The sequence below is a fragment of the Cyanistes caeruleus genome, chromosome 12, assembly GCF_971803275.1.
Source record: "Cyanistes caeruleus chromosome 12, bCyaCae1.hap1.1, whole genome shotgun sequence".
Taxonomy (NCBI): Eukaryota; Metazoa; Chordata; class Aves; order Passeriformes; family Paridae; genus Cyanistes; species Cyanistes caeruleus.
The window spans coordinates 9,918,634-9,939,772 of NC_141712.1; the positions used below are offsets into that span (position 1 = coordinate 9,918,634).

Consider the following 21,139-nt stretch of genomic DNA (forward strand, 5'->3'; position numbering starts at 1 on the left):
GGTGGGAATGCTCTGTAAGACACTCTGTAAGACTGTAAGAAAACCCAACAAAGAGCACTGTGCAGGGAGCAGGCACCTCGTGCAGCATCTGCCTCGCAGTGCTGTGCCTAATGCAGTCTGCCATGCCATTGTCGTTTGGGACGCTGACCCTCAGGAGATAAAAGACAACTGTAGGACTCTTTTAGCCATCATGGACTTTTAAACATTTAAAAGAATGTGTGATAACAGGAGTGGATATTTTTTTTTTTCCAAATGGCTGTTTACTGTCCCAAAGAAGCTGGTCATAGCAGCCCAGCTTTCATTTATTTCACATTCTGTAGAGCAAAGTTGGGAGGGATTGCAAAAGCCTCTTTTACAGAAGTTTTTATCAGGTTATAACTGTGCATGTGAAGAACCAACCACTGGTTCAAATGAGGCACTGAAGATCTAGGGGTGTGTCTAATATCAGTGTAGCTGTCCTTGTTATGAAGGCCCAGGTTACCTTTTCGACAAAGCTGGACTGAAGTAGACAAACAAATACTGTCTTTTGTTGTGTGGGGGTCTTCCTGTGACTTTAGCTTTGAACTTCTAGGAATGTGGAGTTGTATTTAAGGGCAAAGTGAGTATAGAACAAACAGCTCTTTGTTAGACATACTTCAAAGTCATGTATTGGAAATAATATTTACTTTAATACCTGTCTTACCTGTGATAAACACTATACAAAAAGCCTCCTCAGAAATAGTCCCTTCTCTTCCAATAACACCAGTTAAAAGAATCGAGGAAGAAACTGATGTGAAGCAGCTTTGTCTTCCTTTGTTTGACCTTCCTATTTAGCTTATGTTTGGTAAGGAATCATAACATGACTTGGAGTAAAAATCAAAGTATATCAGCATGTCAGTATGTGTACAATAAACACCATCACATTGGTATAATGCAAATTGCATGTGTGTGTGTTGGGAAGCTGGTGACATCAAAACCACCAGTCAATATCAAATTCCCAAGGTCAGCATTTCTACTTTATTCCCTTTTCTTTACTGTACATCCATCTTATATAACATACCACAGTTTTGAAAACAAACAAAAGTAATACAATAATGTTAAATTTATAGAAATGAGACTGTGATACATATTGCAGTGTGACAGTGTGAATGTTGGGGCAGAAATCTTCTGGAATTTCTGAGAGTATGAAGCTATGGTAATGGGAAGTTTTTTGTGGTGTTTGTGGGTTTTTGGGGGGGTTTTGGTTTTTTTTGTTTGTTTGTTTTGTTTTTGTTGTTGGTTGGTTTCTTGAAGCTAATTTTTTTATTTTAAACATGAAAGAAAGTCCTGGAAAATGGCTAATAGATTATCTTAACTTCTAGCATGTTAGTAACTTGCTTTCCTAAAAGAATGGTTGGGAGGCAGCTCAGCAGTGTGGAACACCAGGAGAGCCAGTAAAACCAGTTTGAAATGGGTCACCCTGAACTGGAGGGGATCATGTCACCTTTTTTGTAAGGAATCTGACTTGATTGAACTGGCACTTAATGAGATGCTGCTGCCAAAGGCATCCCCCAGAAACAGTTCCTAACATAGCATTAGGATAAAGGCTTTGGGTAGATGCAAATGCTGCAGTGCAAGAGAGGAAAATGCTGACTTTAGGAGCTGTGTTTTTGCAATTTTGCTGGGTTTTGGGGAGTTGGAAGGATTATTGCTGTATGCAATGGAGTATGAGCATAACGTTGGCAGAGGTGTGTGTATATGTAAAAAATCACATCTAAAAGTCTGAGAGGGGGGTTAAAAAGTCTTTGTATATTTTCATAATGCTAATGAAGACAGAATTAGTTTTCTTCAGGTATAGATTTCATCCTGTGCAAGGCTGAATGCCCCTGTAGGAGCCAAAGGAACAGCTATTAAGTTCTAGGCATTTGTCCTTTAATCCACATGCGAAGCATATATCTGTTATATTGCTGATATATATTATGATATGTTGTGATAGATATTAATATTGATGCTCTTTATGAGTGCTGTTGATTTATGCAAGTGCCTGATGTTTTTACTAGAAACTTGAGTGAAATATGCTATTTCATGCATTGAAAAAATGCAGCTTAACCTTTTTGGCAGGTAGTGTTACCTTCTTGGAGGGTACTAAGCTTTGTGTGTGTTTGAAGAGTGAAACTGGAACAGAATGAGGGCTTTATTTCAGCTTCATTACTTCACTCACTGCTGGTGAACGTGATGGGTTTTCTTCTCAATATGTCAGAAACTTTCAATATTTTGCAAATTATTCAGCTTATTTGCAGTAACAGTTCTGCTATTTTATATTCTTATAATACTGTGTTTGAACTTCCTGTGACTCTAGTGATGTTTGTGGGAAAGGCTGTGTACCAAAAGCTGTTGGTAGATTGTCTGCTGAAATTATCCCAGATGTGTAGTGAACACAAAAGCAAATCAAGTATAATGATCTTCTCATACAAGTTTGCTGATATCAATTTCACCCTAAATATAAAGACAGATTTGCAAATATGAGACTGCTTTGACATTTCCTTATAAGCATTTTTTCTTAAATATGCTTTTCGCAGTGGCTTTGCCTCCAGAGAAGACAGATGGAGTTTGCAGTGGAGATGAAAAGAAAGCAGAAAAAGAAAGTGACACACGCACAAGTTCCAAGAAGCAACTGAAATTTGAAGTAAGTCCTTTGTATTTTAAAGTTTCACTGTACTGACATAATTATGGTAGAAAAATAACCTGTGGACCAAATAGTGTCATCTGATGGATGTTTGTTGCTCCCAGTGTTTGTAGTGGGTGCAGGAGGCAGCAGAACAGGCACAAATCAGTGTCTTACTATCGGTGCTCCTTACGAGGTGTTTAGTGACACTTATTTCCAGGTTTGGAGAGAATGAAATGATGAGCATTTCTCTGCAGGATCTGAAATGCATAGTAAGAAGAAGCTTTCAGTTTAACCCTTTATCTATCAAGCCAGCTACCATATTATCAAATCTTTAGACTGACTTTCATGGACTACTGCACTTGGTTAAATCTGCCTAATGTAAAAGATGCCTATGAAAGCTTCTGCAATGATTGATCTTCAGTACCCAGGTCTCCAAAGTGAGATAACCCTGACCTGCTACACAGGAAATCCACCTGAGGATATGGCAGGAGGAGATGGAGGGAGATGAGTCCCATGGGCTATTTCCTTGTAGACTTGCAAACATCATATAACTTTCAGACCTTGTGTGTAGTTGGCAGATTTTATTTCTGTAGGGAGCATTTTCATAAATATGAGTATGGCAACATGCACCCAGCTATTGGGTTGTCTGTCTTGGTGAGGAGGAAGATATTGTGGCACCAGCAAAAACCAGCACAAATATTCATCTCTGCACTCCAGCAGATAGGGAAAACATCTGCCTTTTGGTGCTGTCAGCCTCTAGGTAATGAGCTTTGTGTTTCTTCAGGTGATGTTGAAAACCAATGCAGTCACCTTGCAGCATGGCTGGAGTGTTCTTTTCCTTCTCAGTCTGGTACAATTTTCTTTTTTATTGTTTTAAAGCAAATTAGGGAGAGGTAGGTTTCCCATGGGCAGTTCAGGTGATGCTTGTGTGCCTTCTGGGGAGGAGAACTTTTTTTTTTTTTTCCTTCCTTTTCTTTTTGCACAGCTATTACTCTTTTTTTTCTAGGCCCATTTTATATTCTACCTCGAGTAGCAGACATTTGCAGACAGGAAAGGCATGATAAATTGCAGTTAACAGTGCCTTGACATTTGAACGTTGGAGGACACCTGTCAACATGGTTGGTGCCAGAGTAGCTGGAACTCCACTGCACCAGCAAAGTCTGTGTTTGTTCCCAAGTAGTTCTTGGCATGCCATAAAGGTTAGCACTTGGTTCTAGGCACCGTGACTAATACGGGGAAGGTTTCCATGGCTCTTAACTAAGCGGAGCACATCCTCACATAAAGATGTTATGTTAGGCAATGTGGGACAGGGAAGTATTAATATGTGGCAAGAAACCAAGTATTGATATTTTTTTCCCCTTGTTCTACAAATGAAAGTTTTCCAGCAATGTAAGCTGGGAGCTAAGAGACTGGTAAATGCTTCAAAGGTATGAAAGAATCAGAAATGCAAGTGTTGCGACAAGAGGTCTAAGTCTGAGGTGAAAGTGATTTTGCTTTTAAAGGTGCCGGGAATGTTTATGTAATCCGAAACTGTGTTTCCACAGTGGAGTGTGGGGCACTTGGCAGCTCTCAGCCGGGCTTGTTACAACCCAGAGGAGGCTGCCTTTGAACTCGGCAGGGGACGGGGTGCCCATTACTGCTGTAGGGAGTTGGTTTCAAGTCAGAAGATCAACCAGGTATTTTGAGGTCGATCATGCTGAAGCTATTTGGGGCTGTTTATTTTACTTGCATACAGTGACTTTTCATTTTAATTGCACTGTAACTTCTCTGTTTTGCCTTTTTGTGGCTCTGGATAATTCTGATTGCACAGGCCTTGAGAGACACCAAACGATTTGCACCCAGGTGACTGGAGTCAGTCAAAGTGCATCCTTTGTTCTTGGTTTTGTTTGGGGATTTTTTTTTCCCCTTTAACAAATTGGTTCTTTCAGGCTTTCCACAGATCACACTCTCACTAACAGAAGCATAGTTAAAACAAGGAGCAGGCACTACTCCTGGGTTGTTCTTGCCAGTTCCGAGGCAGGCTCTGTTTCAGGAGCTTCAGTGGCATGATGTGCTGCACTAACTCTGACAACCTTTTCCTGTCAATATCTGTGGAGGACAGGTCTCTCTGATGGGGATCTGTGTCTGTACTGCATTAACAAGGATTAAACTCCTGGCCCTGTGATGTGCCACCTCCTTCTGTGAGTCTGCTTCTGTTGTCTTCCTCTTCCTGAGCTAAACACAGCTTTCCTTCTCATGTTTTAGTGGGGACTCCTACTATGTTTCAAGAGCTTCAGGGAATAGTCTTCTTGTACCTTTTTCTGTTCTCTACAGTGTAGTAGAAAGCAAGTTGTGAATTCCCTGAGGTGTAGAGTTAGGAGTGTTTTGTGATTGTGATGGGACCTCTTCGTTGTAGTGGACAGAGGCCTCTCTGGGACATATCCTCAGAGCTTCTCCCACAGGGGAGGGAGGAAGGAAGAAAGCAAGCAGCCTCCTACAGAGAGTCTCCCCTGCAAACAGGCCTTTTGCTTTAGGTAATCAGCTGCTCTTTGCATGTTTCTTAGGAATTGCAATGTGATGTGTCTGTAGAGGAAGATAACAGGCAAGAATGGACCTTCACACTGTATGACTTTGATAACAACGGAAGAGTCACACGTGAGGTAAGCAAAGTACAGCTGCCCCTTTATGTGCAGCACTTGCTAACAAGAGAAGTGTTTTATAACAGGAACATTTTTTTCTAATATAAAGTAGAGGTGTCCTGCCAACTTAAACAGCAGTTTCCACGGACCCTTCCCTCCTAGAAACAATCCCACCAGTAGTTTACTGTTTTCAGATCTACTGTACCCCTTTTTTTTTTAAGCTGGTTGTTGTTTAATACCTGAGATTAGCCTTTAAAAAATAGTACTGGCGTTTGAGGAGGAAAAATATCTGAAACAACTGAACAGCTAAACAAATTGTCAAAATAAACCCCTGCAAATGTATATTGTTCTGGCTTCTCTCCTGCTTTTCAGAGTTAAGCTAACCAAATAGCAAGGTTGCTTGCTGACATTCTTTCCAACTATACTCTTCTATTGTTTTCATGAATATTGGGCTGATCTCTGCCTTTTGCCTCCAAGTATAAATTACACTGATGATGTTCTCTGGAGTACCATAAAGAATGGCTGTCAAAGCATACCTTTGTGTATTTTTTATTATCAGGATGTCTTCAAGCCAAATAAGAGAGTGTATAAATTGGGATATAGTCCTTTTTGAGAGCTATTTCTGCCCAAACTGAATAGTACTTCTAGAAGAATGTCTTTTATTTGGCATTTATGCCATGTGCTGTCATTGATTTTTGTGATGTGTGTTTACTGGCTCCCATGCCTTTAGATAATCAACTGAAAATCAAAGGCTTTTTCTCACTTAGATCTAATGCTGGTGCCTGTGACAATTGCTAAAAATTGTTTGAAAGCAATAGGGCAAATAATGAAAGTGTAGTGGCCTTAGACACCAACTGAGGGCAGAATTTTTTTCTGTAAGTCTGAAGCAAATTTCTTTTGACATTACCAAATATTGTTCAGGCTTTTTAACATGTATTTGAACATCATTACAAGGCTATTTTTATTGTCTCTGCTCTGAAGGTGGTTTGAGTAGTGAAGTGAAATCTGTGCCCCTCATGCACAAAAACAAGCAGATGAAAAGTTTCAGGCTAAGTCCAGAGTTTCAGATAGGAAGATGCGATAGAGAGGGCAAGAAGGAGGGGTGAGGTGAGAAAGTACTATTGCATTTGTTAATGTTTGTGGAACAGAGACTAGAAAAATGAAATAACTTGCTTTAAGTCTCACAAGAACCTAGTGGCAGATTGAATCCAGGTCCTTCAAGACCCAAGGCTAAGTCTTCATTACAAGATTATTGTGACTCTCAAAAATAGGGGAAAAACACACAAAACCCAAACCCACACACAAGGGTGTCTTTTACATTCAGGCATGGAATTCCCATTAATGTCAGTGGGGGTTCCATGTGCTGAACATAATGAGAATATGCTTTCAAGTATGTACACAATAATTACTTGTGATTATGTGGTACACCAAAGAGCTTAATTTGACTGTACTTTGAGAATATGTTACAGCCAAATTCTACCTCTCCCTGCTACAAGAGCAGACTGCAGCTTAACTGAAACCAAATATGTGCAGGGATTGAATATTATATTGCTCTGAGGTCTGGAGGTTGCTACATTCAGGCTTGAACCTATGCCAAAAAAAATTCTTTCAACCAAGGGACCAAATAGGTTGATAATTTTCAGCTCTTTACATGTGACCAAAGATAGAAACAAGTAGTGTGCACCATTCCAAATCTTTCCCTTTATGTCACACATTTATTTTGCAAACTCTTCCAGGACCATTTGTATAAGCCATCTTCTTGGTTATCTTCTGTTGAATCCAGGTACAATTTATGAGGGGTTTTTTTTGAGCCAGAATGACCAACAATAGCAGTTCATAGATAATCCTGGCCACAAAAGAGGAGTTTTAGTCTTTTAATATGACATAGAATTTCTTGTTCTCTTGGCCCCTGGGGAGATGGGTAGTATGCCTGATACTGTCCTTTGCTAAGCAACCCTGCTCCTGTTCCAGCAAATGACATAACGAGGGGGAACATTAAACATTTGAATAGTTTCAATTAAAATGAGTAAGAGACATGTTTTCATTTAAAAGTATGTGAAGTACATTGCTGGAGCAGGGACAAAATGGGCAGTCTGAGGAAGAGGCAGAGCTGTACCAGTGCCCTTTAGTGAGCTGATGAAAATGCATTCAGAACCAGTCGGCTTTTCTTAACAAAGGTCCAGTGTTCTGGTGAGAAAGGCTTAATATGGACCTTTTCTCCTTCTTGGAAAATTTCCCTTTATTGTCTCCTGGATTTATATCTGGATTTAACAGAGAGATTAAACTTTTTCAGTTAGTTTTATACCTGTAGACCTGGAGGTGCTTTACAAAAAGAAGTCAGTAGCATTATTCTTGCTTTTCACCATGTTGTAAAACTGAGACAGTGGAAAAGAAGTGGCTTGCCCACCCACATCCATTTCATTTGATTCAAAATCATTGTGTTTAAAATATTGTACCTCATATCTAGAGAGTTTCCAAAGGAATCTGCCGTGTTAAATTAAGTTTGTAAGATACACATAGGTAGGAAGCAATTTTACTGATGAGCTAAATGGGCTTTTTTCATTCAAATGTTTAAAAATTGTAAATAAGGTGCAAATTTAGTTGATACAACTTTCCTTGAGTTCTACAGAGTGACAGATCGCTGCTGGAACATTCAAATTCCATTTTAGTGAAATTTCTTCTGGATCTAACAACATCTTCAGAATTTAATGCTGCTTTGATTTCCTCCTAGAGTCTCTATGACTTATTCTGTAGTCCTTATAATTAAAAATTCACATCTAGTCATGCTTCTTGAAGAGATACACTCATTATGAAAGCATAATTATTGGGACAGCAAATTATAAATTAACATTATTGCATGTTATTAAACTTCTGCTTTTTCTGTCATAAAGATGACCGGTTCTCAGTCCTTTTTGGTTTAGTGAGAGATAACTTTTCCTGCTCTAATATGTATATTACAAAACTTGGCTCATAACACTTCCCTTCATTCCATAAGCCACAAGAGGACAATTCATTATGTACAGCAGGCCTTTGTAGAACTGACAGCTGCGCTGTAATTATCTTCACACGAATATTTGTAATCGGACTTGAAACTTGGATAATTGAGCTAATGTGTTTTGATCCATGAGGTTTTGTATTGAGCTCTCTGAATGTAATTATACTTCATAAACACTAGCTTTTGCTTTTTTTTTTTTTGGTAATCAGTTCTTCCTTGTAAAATTGAGTTTCTTCGGTGAGCGGCTGCACAGGAATTAGCACACAAGAAAGTTTCTTGTCAGGAAAAAAAAAAGAAATTTCTTCTAGAGCAGCTTTTGAGCAGATAGCAAGTGAAGTTCCTTTTGCGTTCCAAATAAGAATGATTCAAAAATGTATGTGATCAAACAGAGCTGATGTTGCAGTAAAAACATCCTGCTGTATGTAGAAATCAGACTACAAACAAAGTACAAATGAGACATTTGTATTTATCTTTTTCCAAGGGAAAGGTAATGAACTGGTATTGATGTTTCTCTTCATGCATTTTTAATGCTAAAAATGTTCTTTGTATCTCACATTAAATACCCAATTTTTCCTCTTATGTTTCCTTTGTGACTTGTTCTTTCCCTTTTTAGATTTTTTTCACTCCTATGCTCTGATGAATAAAAAAGGTTTGAGGTTGTATCTGCATTCAGAACTCGGCTCCAAGTCATTGACTTGGGGAAGGATATTGGCTTTTTTGGGGCAACCATTTATTAGCCTGACCCTTACCTTGAAATTTGTTGGTTTTCATGTGTTTATACTAACTCAGGATACATAAAGAAGAATGAAACCAGTGGATAGAGGAGCAGTGCCTGTCTGTATCTGTGGCCATTATTCCAATCATTAGGAATGGTGGTTTCATGATAGAAATAATAAGAGAAAATATAACTTTCTCTCTTAGTTTTAAGGGAAATCAGAGAATTCTTTCTCAGGCAGGGTACAAAGACTCAAACTGAATTTTTCCATTCTATTAAACTCTTCAGATTTGGGGGTGTTCTGTGGGGTTTTTTTGTGGTTTTATGATTTTTTTTTTCTGAGGGGAGGCTGGTAGTTTAGGCGTTTTTGGGGGTTGTTTGTTGGTTGGGCTTTTCTGGGTACAAATATCCCACTCTGTCAAATTAATTCTAATGTCTAATTCTAACCTATCAGTGTCTTCTACAAAAATCTCAGATTTGCTAACTAGTCTTGTGATGATAACCTATACTAATATGGGAAAGATAAGGTTATCCCTATACCACTAATATTCCTTAAACATAGAAAATAATACCTGAAAAAGGGACTTTCTCAGGCTCACATGCTCTGTAAGGAATGAGGAATACTTCAGTGCTCTCTCTCTTTTTTCAGACCCATTGGTTTCTCTGAATGTTATAAATTAGTGTTAATCTCCTATTGGAGATCCATAAAACATTCTGCAGATAGATGTGTGAGTGCAGCATACATGTGTGGGCTTAAGTGTTTACTTTTTAATATTTTGGATGGAAATTTGAATTTTTAATATTTTAAAAATTTTGAATAGAAATATCTTGGGCAATCTATTGAATTTTCTTTTCTTAATATACTTGTTTGCATTGGCTGCTTGTTAAAAGGGATGGGGTTTTTACCCTGGAAAAACCAAACTGTTTTTTGCTTATTGACCAAATTGTCTTTTGGTTATTGGTGTTCAATAAGCAAAAGACAAATCTGTGTATGGCATGTGCTGGCTGTTTGGATACTACTCAATGAGCATATGTTTTCTTCTCTGGGAAAAATTTCATTGTTTCAGTTTTTGTACTTGATTGACCTAGAGATCCCAGCAGAAATTCTGCATACCAGAAACCCCCCAGAAGTTAGTCATGGACCATATTTCCTGTCTAAATATAAACCATTTGCTATAAAGGAGAGAAATATTTTTGTTCTTTCTTGTTTCTCTTTACCCATTTAATATAGTAGTCTAAAAATACACTTTTTTTGGGGGAAAGGGCCAAGCAGTCTAAAGCAAAGCAGTTGCAAAATCCCATGATTTGTAAGACTCATAATTCATTGTGCATAAAAGTTTGATTCTTTAGGTGGGCTCTGGGTCAGGCTGGTTTATATGTATCAGACAAGAGGAACATTTAACTAGGTTTTATTCTTGATCTTTGATGCTAAATTTCTTGAGGATGGTGAAATGCACAAGCTGGTGTGGAGGAGGTAAAGCTGCCTCAATGGATTTAGGTGGTTTTTTTAACAAATTTAAATACAGATGATGTTCAGTGGGACAGTTTTCAAGGGAAACAAGTCGTCTGGCAGGCTGCTGTAAGATGAAAGTACTTTTGGGGGTAAAAATACATGTAACTATAAAATACTGAGCATGTAACATATATCTTAATGGTCTATTGCTACCAATTTGACACAAAACCATTACAATATTACCTGCCAAAACAGCGCTGTGAGAAAGGAATTTTAGTCACAGTTCAAATTTTATTGACAAAGACCATTCCCAGTAGGTCAGTGCCTCAGAAATTCATGTTACAATTGTGAAGCAATAATTGTTAGGCAACAGGAGGCTCAAGCTCCCTTGTAGCTGGTACTTGCTCAGCCAGGACTGTGGTACATGAGACAGAGGGACCCAAGCAGCCTTGTTTGACCAAATCAGAACTGTCAGTTTGCTGAAATTCCCAGCCCCAAATTAGGACCACAAGTAAATGAACCCTGTAATGAAAACGTTGTTGTCAGTATTTAAAAGATCAGCATAAGCACTAAATGGTTGCTCATGGCTGTCCCTAACCTCGATCTTGGGACACATCCACGTTCCTGCAGGGCCAGAATGCAGAGCAGCTCCGAGCTCCGTGGAGGAGCCTGCATGTCAAACACGTCACAAAATGCAAAGGCAGCAGTGTGTAAGCCCACAAGGGTGCTGAGTCCTGTGTGCAGTCATTTCACAGCCTGGACATCAAATTGGGTTAATTTGGGCCTGTTTGGCTGAGACGTGTAACTTGTCCTGATGTGATATGTGTGGGCAAGTTTTTGTGATTTGCCAAGTATGTGTCACACAAATGCCACGTTTGGCCTTCCCTGACAGCCTTTGGGAGTACTTTTTAAACTGCTGAGTCAAGCAGCTTGTTGAGAAAGACCCTCACAAACACAAAGGAGCAGATTGTCAGCCAGTTAGCAAGTTAGACCTCAACCCTGAAAAAAATCATGTAAAAGGACAGTGGGCAATTTTTTGGCTTTGGTTATTGAAGCTAATATAGATTAGATGTACCAACATCTGGTTTTACAACTATCTGGCATAGCTGAAAAAAGGAAAAAGAGCAGATTATTGTGAATGAAAGAGTTGATAATAACCCCTTGATAGCAGCCTTGTGTGGAAAGATGACATGTTGGTTAACCAACACTTGTCCAGGAATGTATGGGAAAAGCCCCATTCACCCCCGTGCTGAGTGTATGGAGCCCAGGTAAGAAAAAATGTGCTGAAGTATTTTGCTGAAGGAGAAGGTTTATCAAAGTGTAGGATTCTAGCACAATGCTCCTAGAACATGACTTATGGAGTGTGTATGAATCCACAGATACGGCTTGTTTGTCTGTTCATGTGCTTGCCTGGGTTTTTCCTCTCAGATGAAATAAAAATCCAGCCCTTCAAGCTGGCTGTCAGATGTGGCTCTGTCTGGCCACATTTAGAGGTCTGGCTAGGTTTCAAATTAGGGTGGAAGTGTGAGAAGGGAGATGTGTTAAAGAGCTATGAGGTGTCCACCAGATTGACACAGAGCACTCTGTCCCACCCTCAAGCTTTAGAAAGGGATTGTTGAGAGCATGGAAAGCAGCTACTGACATGTAATAACTGCCCATATAGACCTCTGCAGCAATGAGAGAATTAATATTATTGGGAAGATAAATGAGACACTGCAAATTCTGCTCACTTTTTGTGAATATATTGTCTTGAACTTACAAGTCTGGAGAAATTCCCCTGAGTGCTGTGAAGTTAGAAAGGTTACATGTTAAGACAAAGGAGCCCCTAGGATTTAGTTATTCATTCTTCCTATTGAGCTGGAAAATCTACTGTAGAATCATTGGTCCTGGCCATAAGGTCAGTATTTCCCTAAATTCTGTGTGAGTAGAATTTAGTATTTTAATATTTCTGTGAATATTTTAATATTCTCATCTTAAAAGCTGGTACCATAATGAGGACTGTGTGGTATATTGACTGCTAAAGTGGCAGGGAACTCCATTAGGGCATACTAAACTTTGAGCTGCCCATGTTACAGGTGTGACTTCTGAGCAAAGGAGAAGTTGTAAAGGTTTTGAATTTTTATAGACCTGACTCTTAATCCTCAGAACCAGTTATGCTTGACAAAAGATGATTTAGGTATTTCCTTTGTGCTTGCAGGCATCTGGAAAGAGCTTAGGTAGTAGGATAGATCAAGGAAAAGGAAGACCAGCATGGAGAAGTTCTCAGATATGCATTTGATGGGCTCTTTATAGGCTGCAGTGATCAGAATGCTTTATCAGAATCCTTTTGCCTTAGGTTGGTGCCCAAGACCAGTTTGGGTAAAATCCCTTTGAGGAAAAGCAGTGAGCCAAGAGATCCCCTTTCCATCCTGGCAATTTAAGGTAGTACCCTGTTTGAGCTTGGCTGGATTAAATCAGCCTGAGAGACCTTTGAGCATCACCAGCTACTAAACAGTGTTTCTCCTGTTGGAAGCCATTGGCTTGTTAAAATTGGCTGGTGTTCTTTCCCATATAGCCAGACATGTAAACCTCTGTTCACGTCCCATTGCCTTCTGAGAGATCTGTGAAGAAGGGTCTGTAATAGGCCTGACTGGATAATATTTGCAGTTCAAAATGTGTGTTTGAAACTGGTTGAATTTTGCAAAATAAGCTAGACCCCAAAACACAGATGGTAGGATGACATTCAGACAGACATAATTTATTTTCAAACCTGAGGTTTAAAGTTCTGCCACTTTTCTTGCTGATTTTCCTCTAGATAATCAACCATGTAACTATGCCAAGAAAACAAACAAAAACAAACAAACAAATCCACAAAAAACAACAACAAACCAAAACTAAACAAATAGGAAGACTGTAATGACTGTAATGTCCGAGATTTTCTTCAACTGATGTATTTGTGTTGGCCATGTGAACTCAATTTTTAGTGGAGCATAAATTATTATCCCTGGTTTCTGTGTAAATCAAAGAAAAGAAAAGGCAGAACACCATTTTGCTGATTCAGAGCTTGGGAAATCTGTATATCTTGTGCTTTTGTTATTGTTTTGATCTGCTTTGCCCCAGTTCATAAACCCATTTGGTGAAGATTGTAACACTCTGGGCAAGTTAAAGTCTTCGAAATTCAGTGACTTCTGAGGATACTTCAGCTTTTAATAGTGCCAAATCCAAAACAATTGTAAGCATCAAAGCTGTAGGTTTCATGCCATTTTCACAGTACTGTGTTCTTTTGTGTTTCAATCCAACCCAGGACATTACCAGCTTGCTTCATACCATCTATGAGGTAGTTGATGCATCAGTAAACCATTCTCCTAGTTCCAGCAAAACTCTGCGAGTGAAACTCACTGTGGCACCAGATGGCAGCCAGAAAAAAAAGAGTATCTTGTTGAATCACACTGGTAAGGATGTGCAATCAGCCATTGGAAAAAATACAGAAAACTTCCTGAGTCCCTTGAAAATGCATCTCTGTATTTTGTTAATACAGATGTATATATACTTAAAGGCAAATAATTATGTGGTTTTTTTAAACCCCATTAACCTGCTTTATGATCTTGAATAGAAAATTACCTGCCCTCCTTTCAGTCTCATTAGCAAATGAGGGTTCTGATGGATCGCTTCTTTAGGAAGCAGCAGTAACTCCTATGAGCTGTAATTGTCTTTGTGCTCTGCAAGTCAGATCTAAGGCCTTCTTGGTGTGCACCACTTTACCTCTGCTGGTATTGCAGCAATTGGTCTGTGTGGAAGCAGGTGTAGGGGTATAAAATGTTTCTTGCCACTGCATAGCTACCAGTGCTGCTGGATAAAAATAAACAATTAAGCATAAGTAAAGAATCTGTGCATAAAAATTGCACATTTTCTGTGCTGGCAGAGTCTGCCATTATAAAAAGGTTCATACCATGATGGGTCATCCAACTTATCCTCACTGTAATAATGAGTGTATTAGCATAATTACTTCAGTAGGTAGAGTAGTACTAAATTAAAATACTTAAAAGTATTTTAAATAATACTTCATTAGAAAATGTAGGCATCAGTTCTAAAAGGAGAGCCTGGCCACCTCAATTTTAATAAAACAATCACTCCCTCAAGAACAAACACAAGCCAGTTCTCACTGCTGGGGAGCTACGTGATGCATTAGTGCAGTGCTGAATTGCCAGCACTGAGCCTTCAGTGTGAATGTGGCCCCACCTGGGCTTCCACATGGAGTGCAGGGTAAACCTAACCCTGGCTGATACTCTGCAGTCCAGGTTACATCTGAGTAAAATCTGTCCTGTGGGCAAAAGCAGGACTGAGAAGGTTACATGAAGTGATCACATGCTGATCTGCTGACTCGAGCAGCCGAGTTTGCAATGAGGAGTGTTAGCTGTGCTGATCAGCAAGGACAGCAACGTGGCAGTAATGTACTTTCTCTTGGCAGATCTGCAGAGTGCCAGGCACAGGGCTGAAAACAAAGCTAATGAAGAAGCAAGAAGCTCTGAGAAGAAGCAGAGAGCTTCCCTCAGGTAAGGGGAATGAACCCTGACTCCTGTCAGGCACTGGGGACCTCTGAGGAAACCTCAACCATTGATTTCTTGCTTGATTATTTTATTTTCAAAAATTATTTTAAAATAGAAGAATTACAGGAGTTTTCATTGTGGATTTAAGAGCAGATTCCATAGCTGGATAGTTATATTAAAACAAAACAAACAAAAAAGAAAAAAAAAGTCTTGATATTTTCTTCTTCTATGAGCTCTGTGGAGGATCTGAATTGTCTTTTTAGATGCCATCTGCAAATAAGTGAGGTTAATAGCACAGCTTTTTGGTTAAAAGTGTCCTAAAACCTTTTCATCTCCTTAGTGGCTGTCTCCTGCCTTTCTCTGCCCTCCTTCCAGCCCATTTTTTCACTCATCAACTCAAATAGTGCTGAGCTTTACATGGGCTAACTTGGTTACCAGCTCATAACCCAACCAGAGTGCTAACAAATCATCTTGGTGCATATTTGGTATATTTTAGGATTTTATGTTTCATAACAGAAACTGCTCATAAGGCAAAGGGAAGTGTTTGCTGAACTGTTACAGTGGTGACTTTGACTCATTAGTTATGTTTGTTTCTTCAGCTGCAAATTTAAAAAAGAAAAAAAAAACAAAACAAGCTTTTGGCTTTCTTTAGATTTAGGGATATTTGTCTGGATACATAACAAGTTTATCAGGAGAAGGAGCATTCAGTCTTATTAAAACTGACAAGAGAACTGTACCTCCCTTTTTTGGAAGGAGAAAAAATGCTAGTGAGTTATCCCAGTCAGCAAATCCCAGTACAATCAAATTTCAGATTAAAAGAAGAATAAAATTACTATTAATCTTGTGTCAGCAACTCTGCACAAAATCTGCTATGAACTGAAGAATGCTCCATGGTTTTACTTGCTGGCCTAGATGTGGTGTGCAGATTCCCTCTGCCCATTAGCAAAGTTTTGCCCTGTGTGAATTCGATAGACTGGTTTTGTTTGATAATCTAGTGCAAAAATCCCCTTTCAGTTTGAACTCCCCCTCTAATCCACCTTAAATTCCTGCCTCTGCAATCGTAGTGTTTTTATGTACAGCAGGCACTTCCAATTAAATCCAGAGTCATGGAAGCATCAGATGTCGGAACAAAATGTTTGTCCTTCTCATTCCTTTGGTGAGAGGCTTCGTGGACAGAACAAATCTGTGTCTTGAGCTGAGTAGGTCAGCATCAGACAATGGTCAGCACCTGACAGTTTTTGTTGCATCCCACTACATGTAGGCAGGATGAAGTGTGCTGTGCACACTGTGTGTGTTTCAGGGATGTTTGTGCACTCTGGCCAGGTTGACAACCCTCAGGAAAGCTGCTGAGGCTCAGATCAGAATCTCACAATATTAATGCAATTTCTTCCCCTTTGAAAGCAGCAATGAGAACTTGTGAGAAGTACACACATTTCACATGTTCATTCACTTAGGAATTCTAGGCAAGATATGATTAATATTCAAGATAAAGTGGATAGAAATGTTTTTATCCTGAAGGCTGGGAGAGAAATGGGTTGGATTTTTCATTTGCTGTAAGGTACAGGCAGGAATTTTCACCTGTAGGGCTAATATGGGTATCAAGATAAGTAGCTAGATTCTTGGCTAGATAGCCTGGTTCTCCCTGGCTGACTTGAACTTCGTGTTCTCAGTGAGTGAGGCTTTCAGGGGATGTCCCTGCATCTTCTGCCCTGTGCTCTGTCACTGCTCTGTTCCTCTTTCCTGCTATATTGTTGTGTGCTTCGTGCCATCAGGATAACACATCAGTGTGGGAAATTTAGAAAGGATTTCCATACACACCACAAACTCTTCAGCAGATGCCATTTTTATTAAAACCAAAACCAAACCAAGCACAACCCCAGTAACAGCACTGTGCTTTTACACAGTCCTCGATGCATGGTTGATGCCTGCCTAAGTCTCCCCATGTGTTTGCAGGAGAGCAGTGTGGGCCTGGATGCCAGACACTTCCCAGAGTGCTTGGAGTTCCCTTTCAGAGTAGAGCACATCTCTCACCAGTGTATAATTGCTTCACTGTGTATTTGCCTGAATATAGTGGAACATCATCTTGCATGTAAACAAGTTATTAGATTGTAGGGCTGTGGCAGTACTGGCATCATTTTTCTTCTCTGTCTTGATGAGAGATTGAATTTATTACAGTAACAAAACAACAGGTTCCCTGTTAGCTTCATTTCCAACTGACAGTGCTGTATACAGTGTTTCTTAATTGTGTTGGATCACACTCAATGATGTTTTTTCTGGGTTAGCTGTGCATTGTCTTCAGCACATGTGTGCAAGTCCCAATGGTTTCTGTAGGTGATTCATGCCTGTCAGCTTAAGTTAGGCAAGTTCTAGCCCCAGAGATCTTGTATGTTGACTTGCCAAAGTGTAACAACTGGCAAAGTTGTGTCTGAGGTAGGAAAGGTACTAAGTTGGTTAGGTATCCAAAAAGCAAAATATACAGATGTATATTTTATATTATATACAAAAATGTATCTGGACATTCCCCTTTTTTTGGGGGGTACCCCATGTCACTTGTGGAGTTCAAAGCTGACTCAGAATCTTTAAACCTTACCTGCTTTCTAGGCAGACTCTTCTCCATTCAGGAGGCTCTGCCTCTATCACATTTGACCAAAAATGATCTTCCAGGTAGGTCAAGTCTTGTGTCTTTAGTCAAAGAAGCTGCAGACCCATGTCTGGCAGAGACACGAGGGGCCTCTGTTCTGTAATGTCCGTGAGCAGCAGAGGCTGGACCAGGAGAGCCATTTGTGCCAAAGCTCAGGGGGATCAGCAGCCTCTGCAAACCTGGAAATGTGTTAATAGACTAAAAGCAGAGTACTGGGCACCATACATTACAGAGCCCATATTTAGCAGCTGCTGTAGGATACCAGGCCAAATTCTGATGTTAGGTTGACATCAGTGCACTTGCACAGAGAAATAGCAGAGCCAATCTCGTGGTCTTGGAAACTGAGCTGTCTGAATGACAAGCAGCAACTTAATCAAGAGTTTTCTGCTTATCCTTTCTGTTTGTTATGTTGAAAATATTGTTCATATTTGCAGACTTCACATTTAAATTGCTGAATTAAATTGTTTGGCATTATGGGCTACAATACTGTAAACTTCTGTCTGATTTTTTTCAGCCTCATAAATGAATGGTATTTCAGATATTCATTCTCAGGAAATAGTTCTGCTATAAATAAAATTGCAAAGCTGAGCAGGAAAAGGAGTTGAGATTCTAAAGCCAGCATCTGATCTGACCTTGTAAATTGTATTTTGGAAAGCAGCAGTTACCTCTGAGTGTCCTACCAACACCTTCTCTTCCCAGGTTCTCTCTAGTTACTACACCTGTGCTGATGCCTGTCTTTCTGAACACATGAATATTTATCTGGATTACCCCAGCACTTCCTCACAGCGGTGGGAATGGTCATGAATCAAACAGCAGGTTTTCTTTGTCATGTCCAAACTGAAGAACAAGTTTAATTATTTGGCCCTAAGACAGAAAGTAATAAATGCTAGGAGTTATTTTGTTTGCTTTTGCATGTGTGATGCAATTTGAAGGTCTCCTTTGCTTTGCAACATGAGGGTTGATTTATACAAGGGGAAGGAAGAGTCAGTTTAGGCCTATCATCATAGCAAATCTGGTCATCCAGAATTTCAAGTGTTTGTTGTTTCTTTATGAGCAGCTCCTGTCACTTCAAAGGGTCCGTTAGTTGTTGGTTTGCAGATGGTGATAAGAACTTTAAAGAAGTTCTGCTGAATTGTAATTTTGCTTCCTGCTGACAGATACCACCAGAGTGAGAACAATCCAGAGCAAAGTGGGTGCTATCGTCATTGTGTAGATGAGAACATTGAAAGGAGAAACCACTATTTGGATCTTGCAGGAATAGAAAACTACACATCAAAGTTTGGGCCAGGTAATTTATGTTGTAACCTCATAATCTCTTCTTTCTTCAGTTGCATGTTCCATATCAGGGACAGTGAATTGTGAAGCTGTGTGATTTGTCTGTAGTGACTCAGAAATAGGACTGTGAATACTGCAAGATAATTACTGGTGAAGCTGGTATCACAGCAGAGTGGTTAATGTGCTGTGAGGCTGCTTTGATGTGCTTGTTTGCGTAGCTAAACTTGGAGCTGAGCCTAGGAGAACAATCTTTACATCTAATTTATTAAGTTTAGGCTACGGGTGAGGCAAGGATTGACTTTTGGATGTTGGAGCTTGTTCCCAAGATGAGACCAACACATATTTTATACTCACTACTGACCCAAAAATAGAAAAATATGTGTTCATACCTGGAATTTTGGCTCTAGTCCCCAAATCAAAGAGATTTGGATTTCCTTCATTTCCCTGCCCTCTGCCAGGGTTTTACTATTCCCCTCACAGTTAATTTGATGACCTAGAATTGGTAACATAAAGATTTTTATACACATACACACACACACACACATAAGTTCAGTCTTCTCTAGATAGGTATTCATATTTGTGTATTATTTACTGGCCAGAATTATTAAATGTAATTAAACTAGACAGCTATAATTGCATTCACTTCCTTAGGAAAAATTTGTTCTGCCGATAATACTATCCCTGCCAACTGCATGCTACTAATTAAAACTTTGAAATACTAGATGACTAACTCAGCTTGTTATTTCCTAGGATCTCCTCCAGCAGCTCAAAAACATGACCCACCAGGCAGAATTGTGAATCAAACTAGATCCCGTTCTCATGAGCCTGAGACCTTGCATGCTCACCATAGGAAATCTCAAGTGGTGGATCCAAACCACATCAATCTGGCTGAAAGTTCATATGCCAAAATTGCAGAAATCCAGCAGAGGCTCCGGAACCAGGACTCAAACAAGCACTTTGTGAGGTCTCCCAAAGCCCAGAGCAAAAATGTGGCCCCTGTGCATCCTGGAAGGGCAGTTAGAAACAAACCTTTTCAAGGGGTGCCCTTGCCCATGGCTTCCCCAAGTGCACGCGTGGGCCAGAACCTCCCGTACCTTCCCTTGCAGTCCCAACAGATCCACAAGAAGCATAAGCAGAGGGCAAAGGAGAATCACCAAATGTGCAAAACCTTCCAGTCTCCGGGGACAGTTGTGGAAAAGGAACATGTGAGAGACCTACCCACAGTCATTTTGTATGAAGGGCAAGTGGGACAAATGATACAAAGACATGAGCACCACCACCATCATGAGCACCACCACCACTACCACCACTTTTACCAGACATAGAAGAGATCCCACCAGCATCCTCCAAGAATCATCCCAAATGAAGGAAATGTGTTCTTGTGATACCAGAACTAAGGCATTACTATGATCAATATTATCATTACTCCATTAATATTCAGCTAGCATATATTTTAGAGGTTATATGGGACTCTTGAAACTCACCCTATTTATATGTTGTGGAACAGCATAGCTTACTCAAACACCTTGTGGATTTTTTTTTATTTTTTTTATTTTTTTTTAAGTGGCTTGTAAAACAGCAAACAGCCATAGCTTTTTGAGCTGTGATTTAATACAGGTCGTCAACGCACTTCTGTACAAGTACTACTTCCACTGTACTCGGAAAGATACTTCAAACACTCTTGCAGACATCTAGCTTTCCACTCTGCTGTATGTCGGCTGATCGCACACAAGCCTTTCATCAGGGGAGCAATGTTCGAAGGGTTGGACTCCAGAGATACTCAGATAATGGAAAATACAAACAGCTGCTACCTCTAGTATTATTCAGATTTTATTTTCTTTTTATTGATTGTAATGTGCTACAGGGGGGAATTCTAATATACTGTGTTCATGTAGCCTGTTTGTGTTCACATCCTTTCAAATCATCTTAATTACAAGGAAATATTAGCTAAACTTGTCAACAGGGCTACATTTGTATGGCTTACACTTTATTTTCTTGGAGATTCTTCATTGATACAAGTACAGTCTGTTATATACTGGGTAATATTTAAATATACTTCTTTTATTTTTGGTTTTTCTCTTGCTTATTCTCCACTCTGGGGTACCATTTGAAAAGAGGAGGATGTGAAATGGGGTTTTCCAAAGCATCACTAGACTTTAATGCTTGGGCCATAAGTATCATTCATTGGGGTTTGAGAAGGAGAGGGGTTGATTGGGGGGGTTTGTTTTGTTTAAATCCACAGTTCTTTGTTTTGAGAAAGAATTGAGGAAAATATACTTTCTCACTTTAA

At 39.6% G+C, this 21,139-nt stretch overlaps 1 protein-coding gene across 2 annotated transcripts in view; it reads left to right on the plus strand.

Moving 5' to 3' along the window:
* NKD1 (NKD inhibitor of Wnt signaling pathway 1) overlaps positions 1 to 20,929 on the plus strand; it is a 263,749-nt gene extending 242,820 nt beyond the window's left edge. For both annotated transcript variants that reach the window (XM_086847543.1, XM_086847544.1), the window contains 6 exons: positions 2,538 to 2,644; positions 5,170 to 5,265; positions 13,691 to 13,838; positions 14,855 to 14,939; positions 18,732 to 18,862; positions 19,600 to 20,929. In XM_086847543.1, coding sequence (XP_086703669.1) covers positions 2,538 to 2,644; positions 5,170 to 5,265; positions 13,691 to 13,838; positions 14,855 to 14,939; positions 18,732 to 18,862; positions 19,600 to 20,174 — 1,142 coding nt within the window. In that variant the 3' untranslated portion in view covers positions 20,175 to 20,929. The remainder of the gene's footprint in view (positions 1 to 2,537; positions 2,645 to 5,169; positions 5,266 to 13,690; positions 13,839 to 14,854; positions 14,940 to 18,731; positions 18,863 to 19,599) is intronic.
* The last annotated feature ends 210 nt before the right edge of the window (positions 20,930 to 21,139 follow it).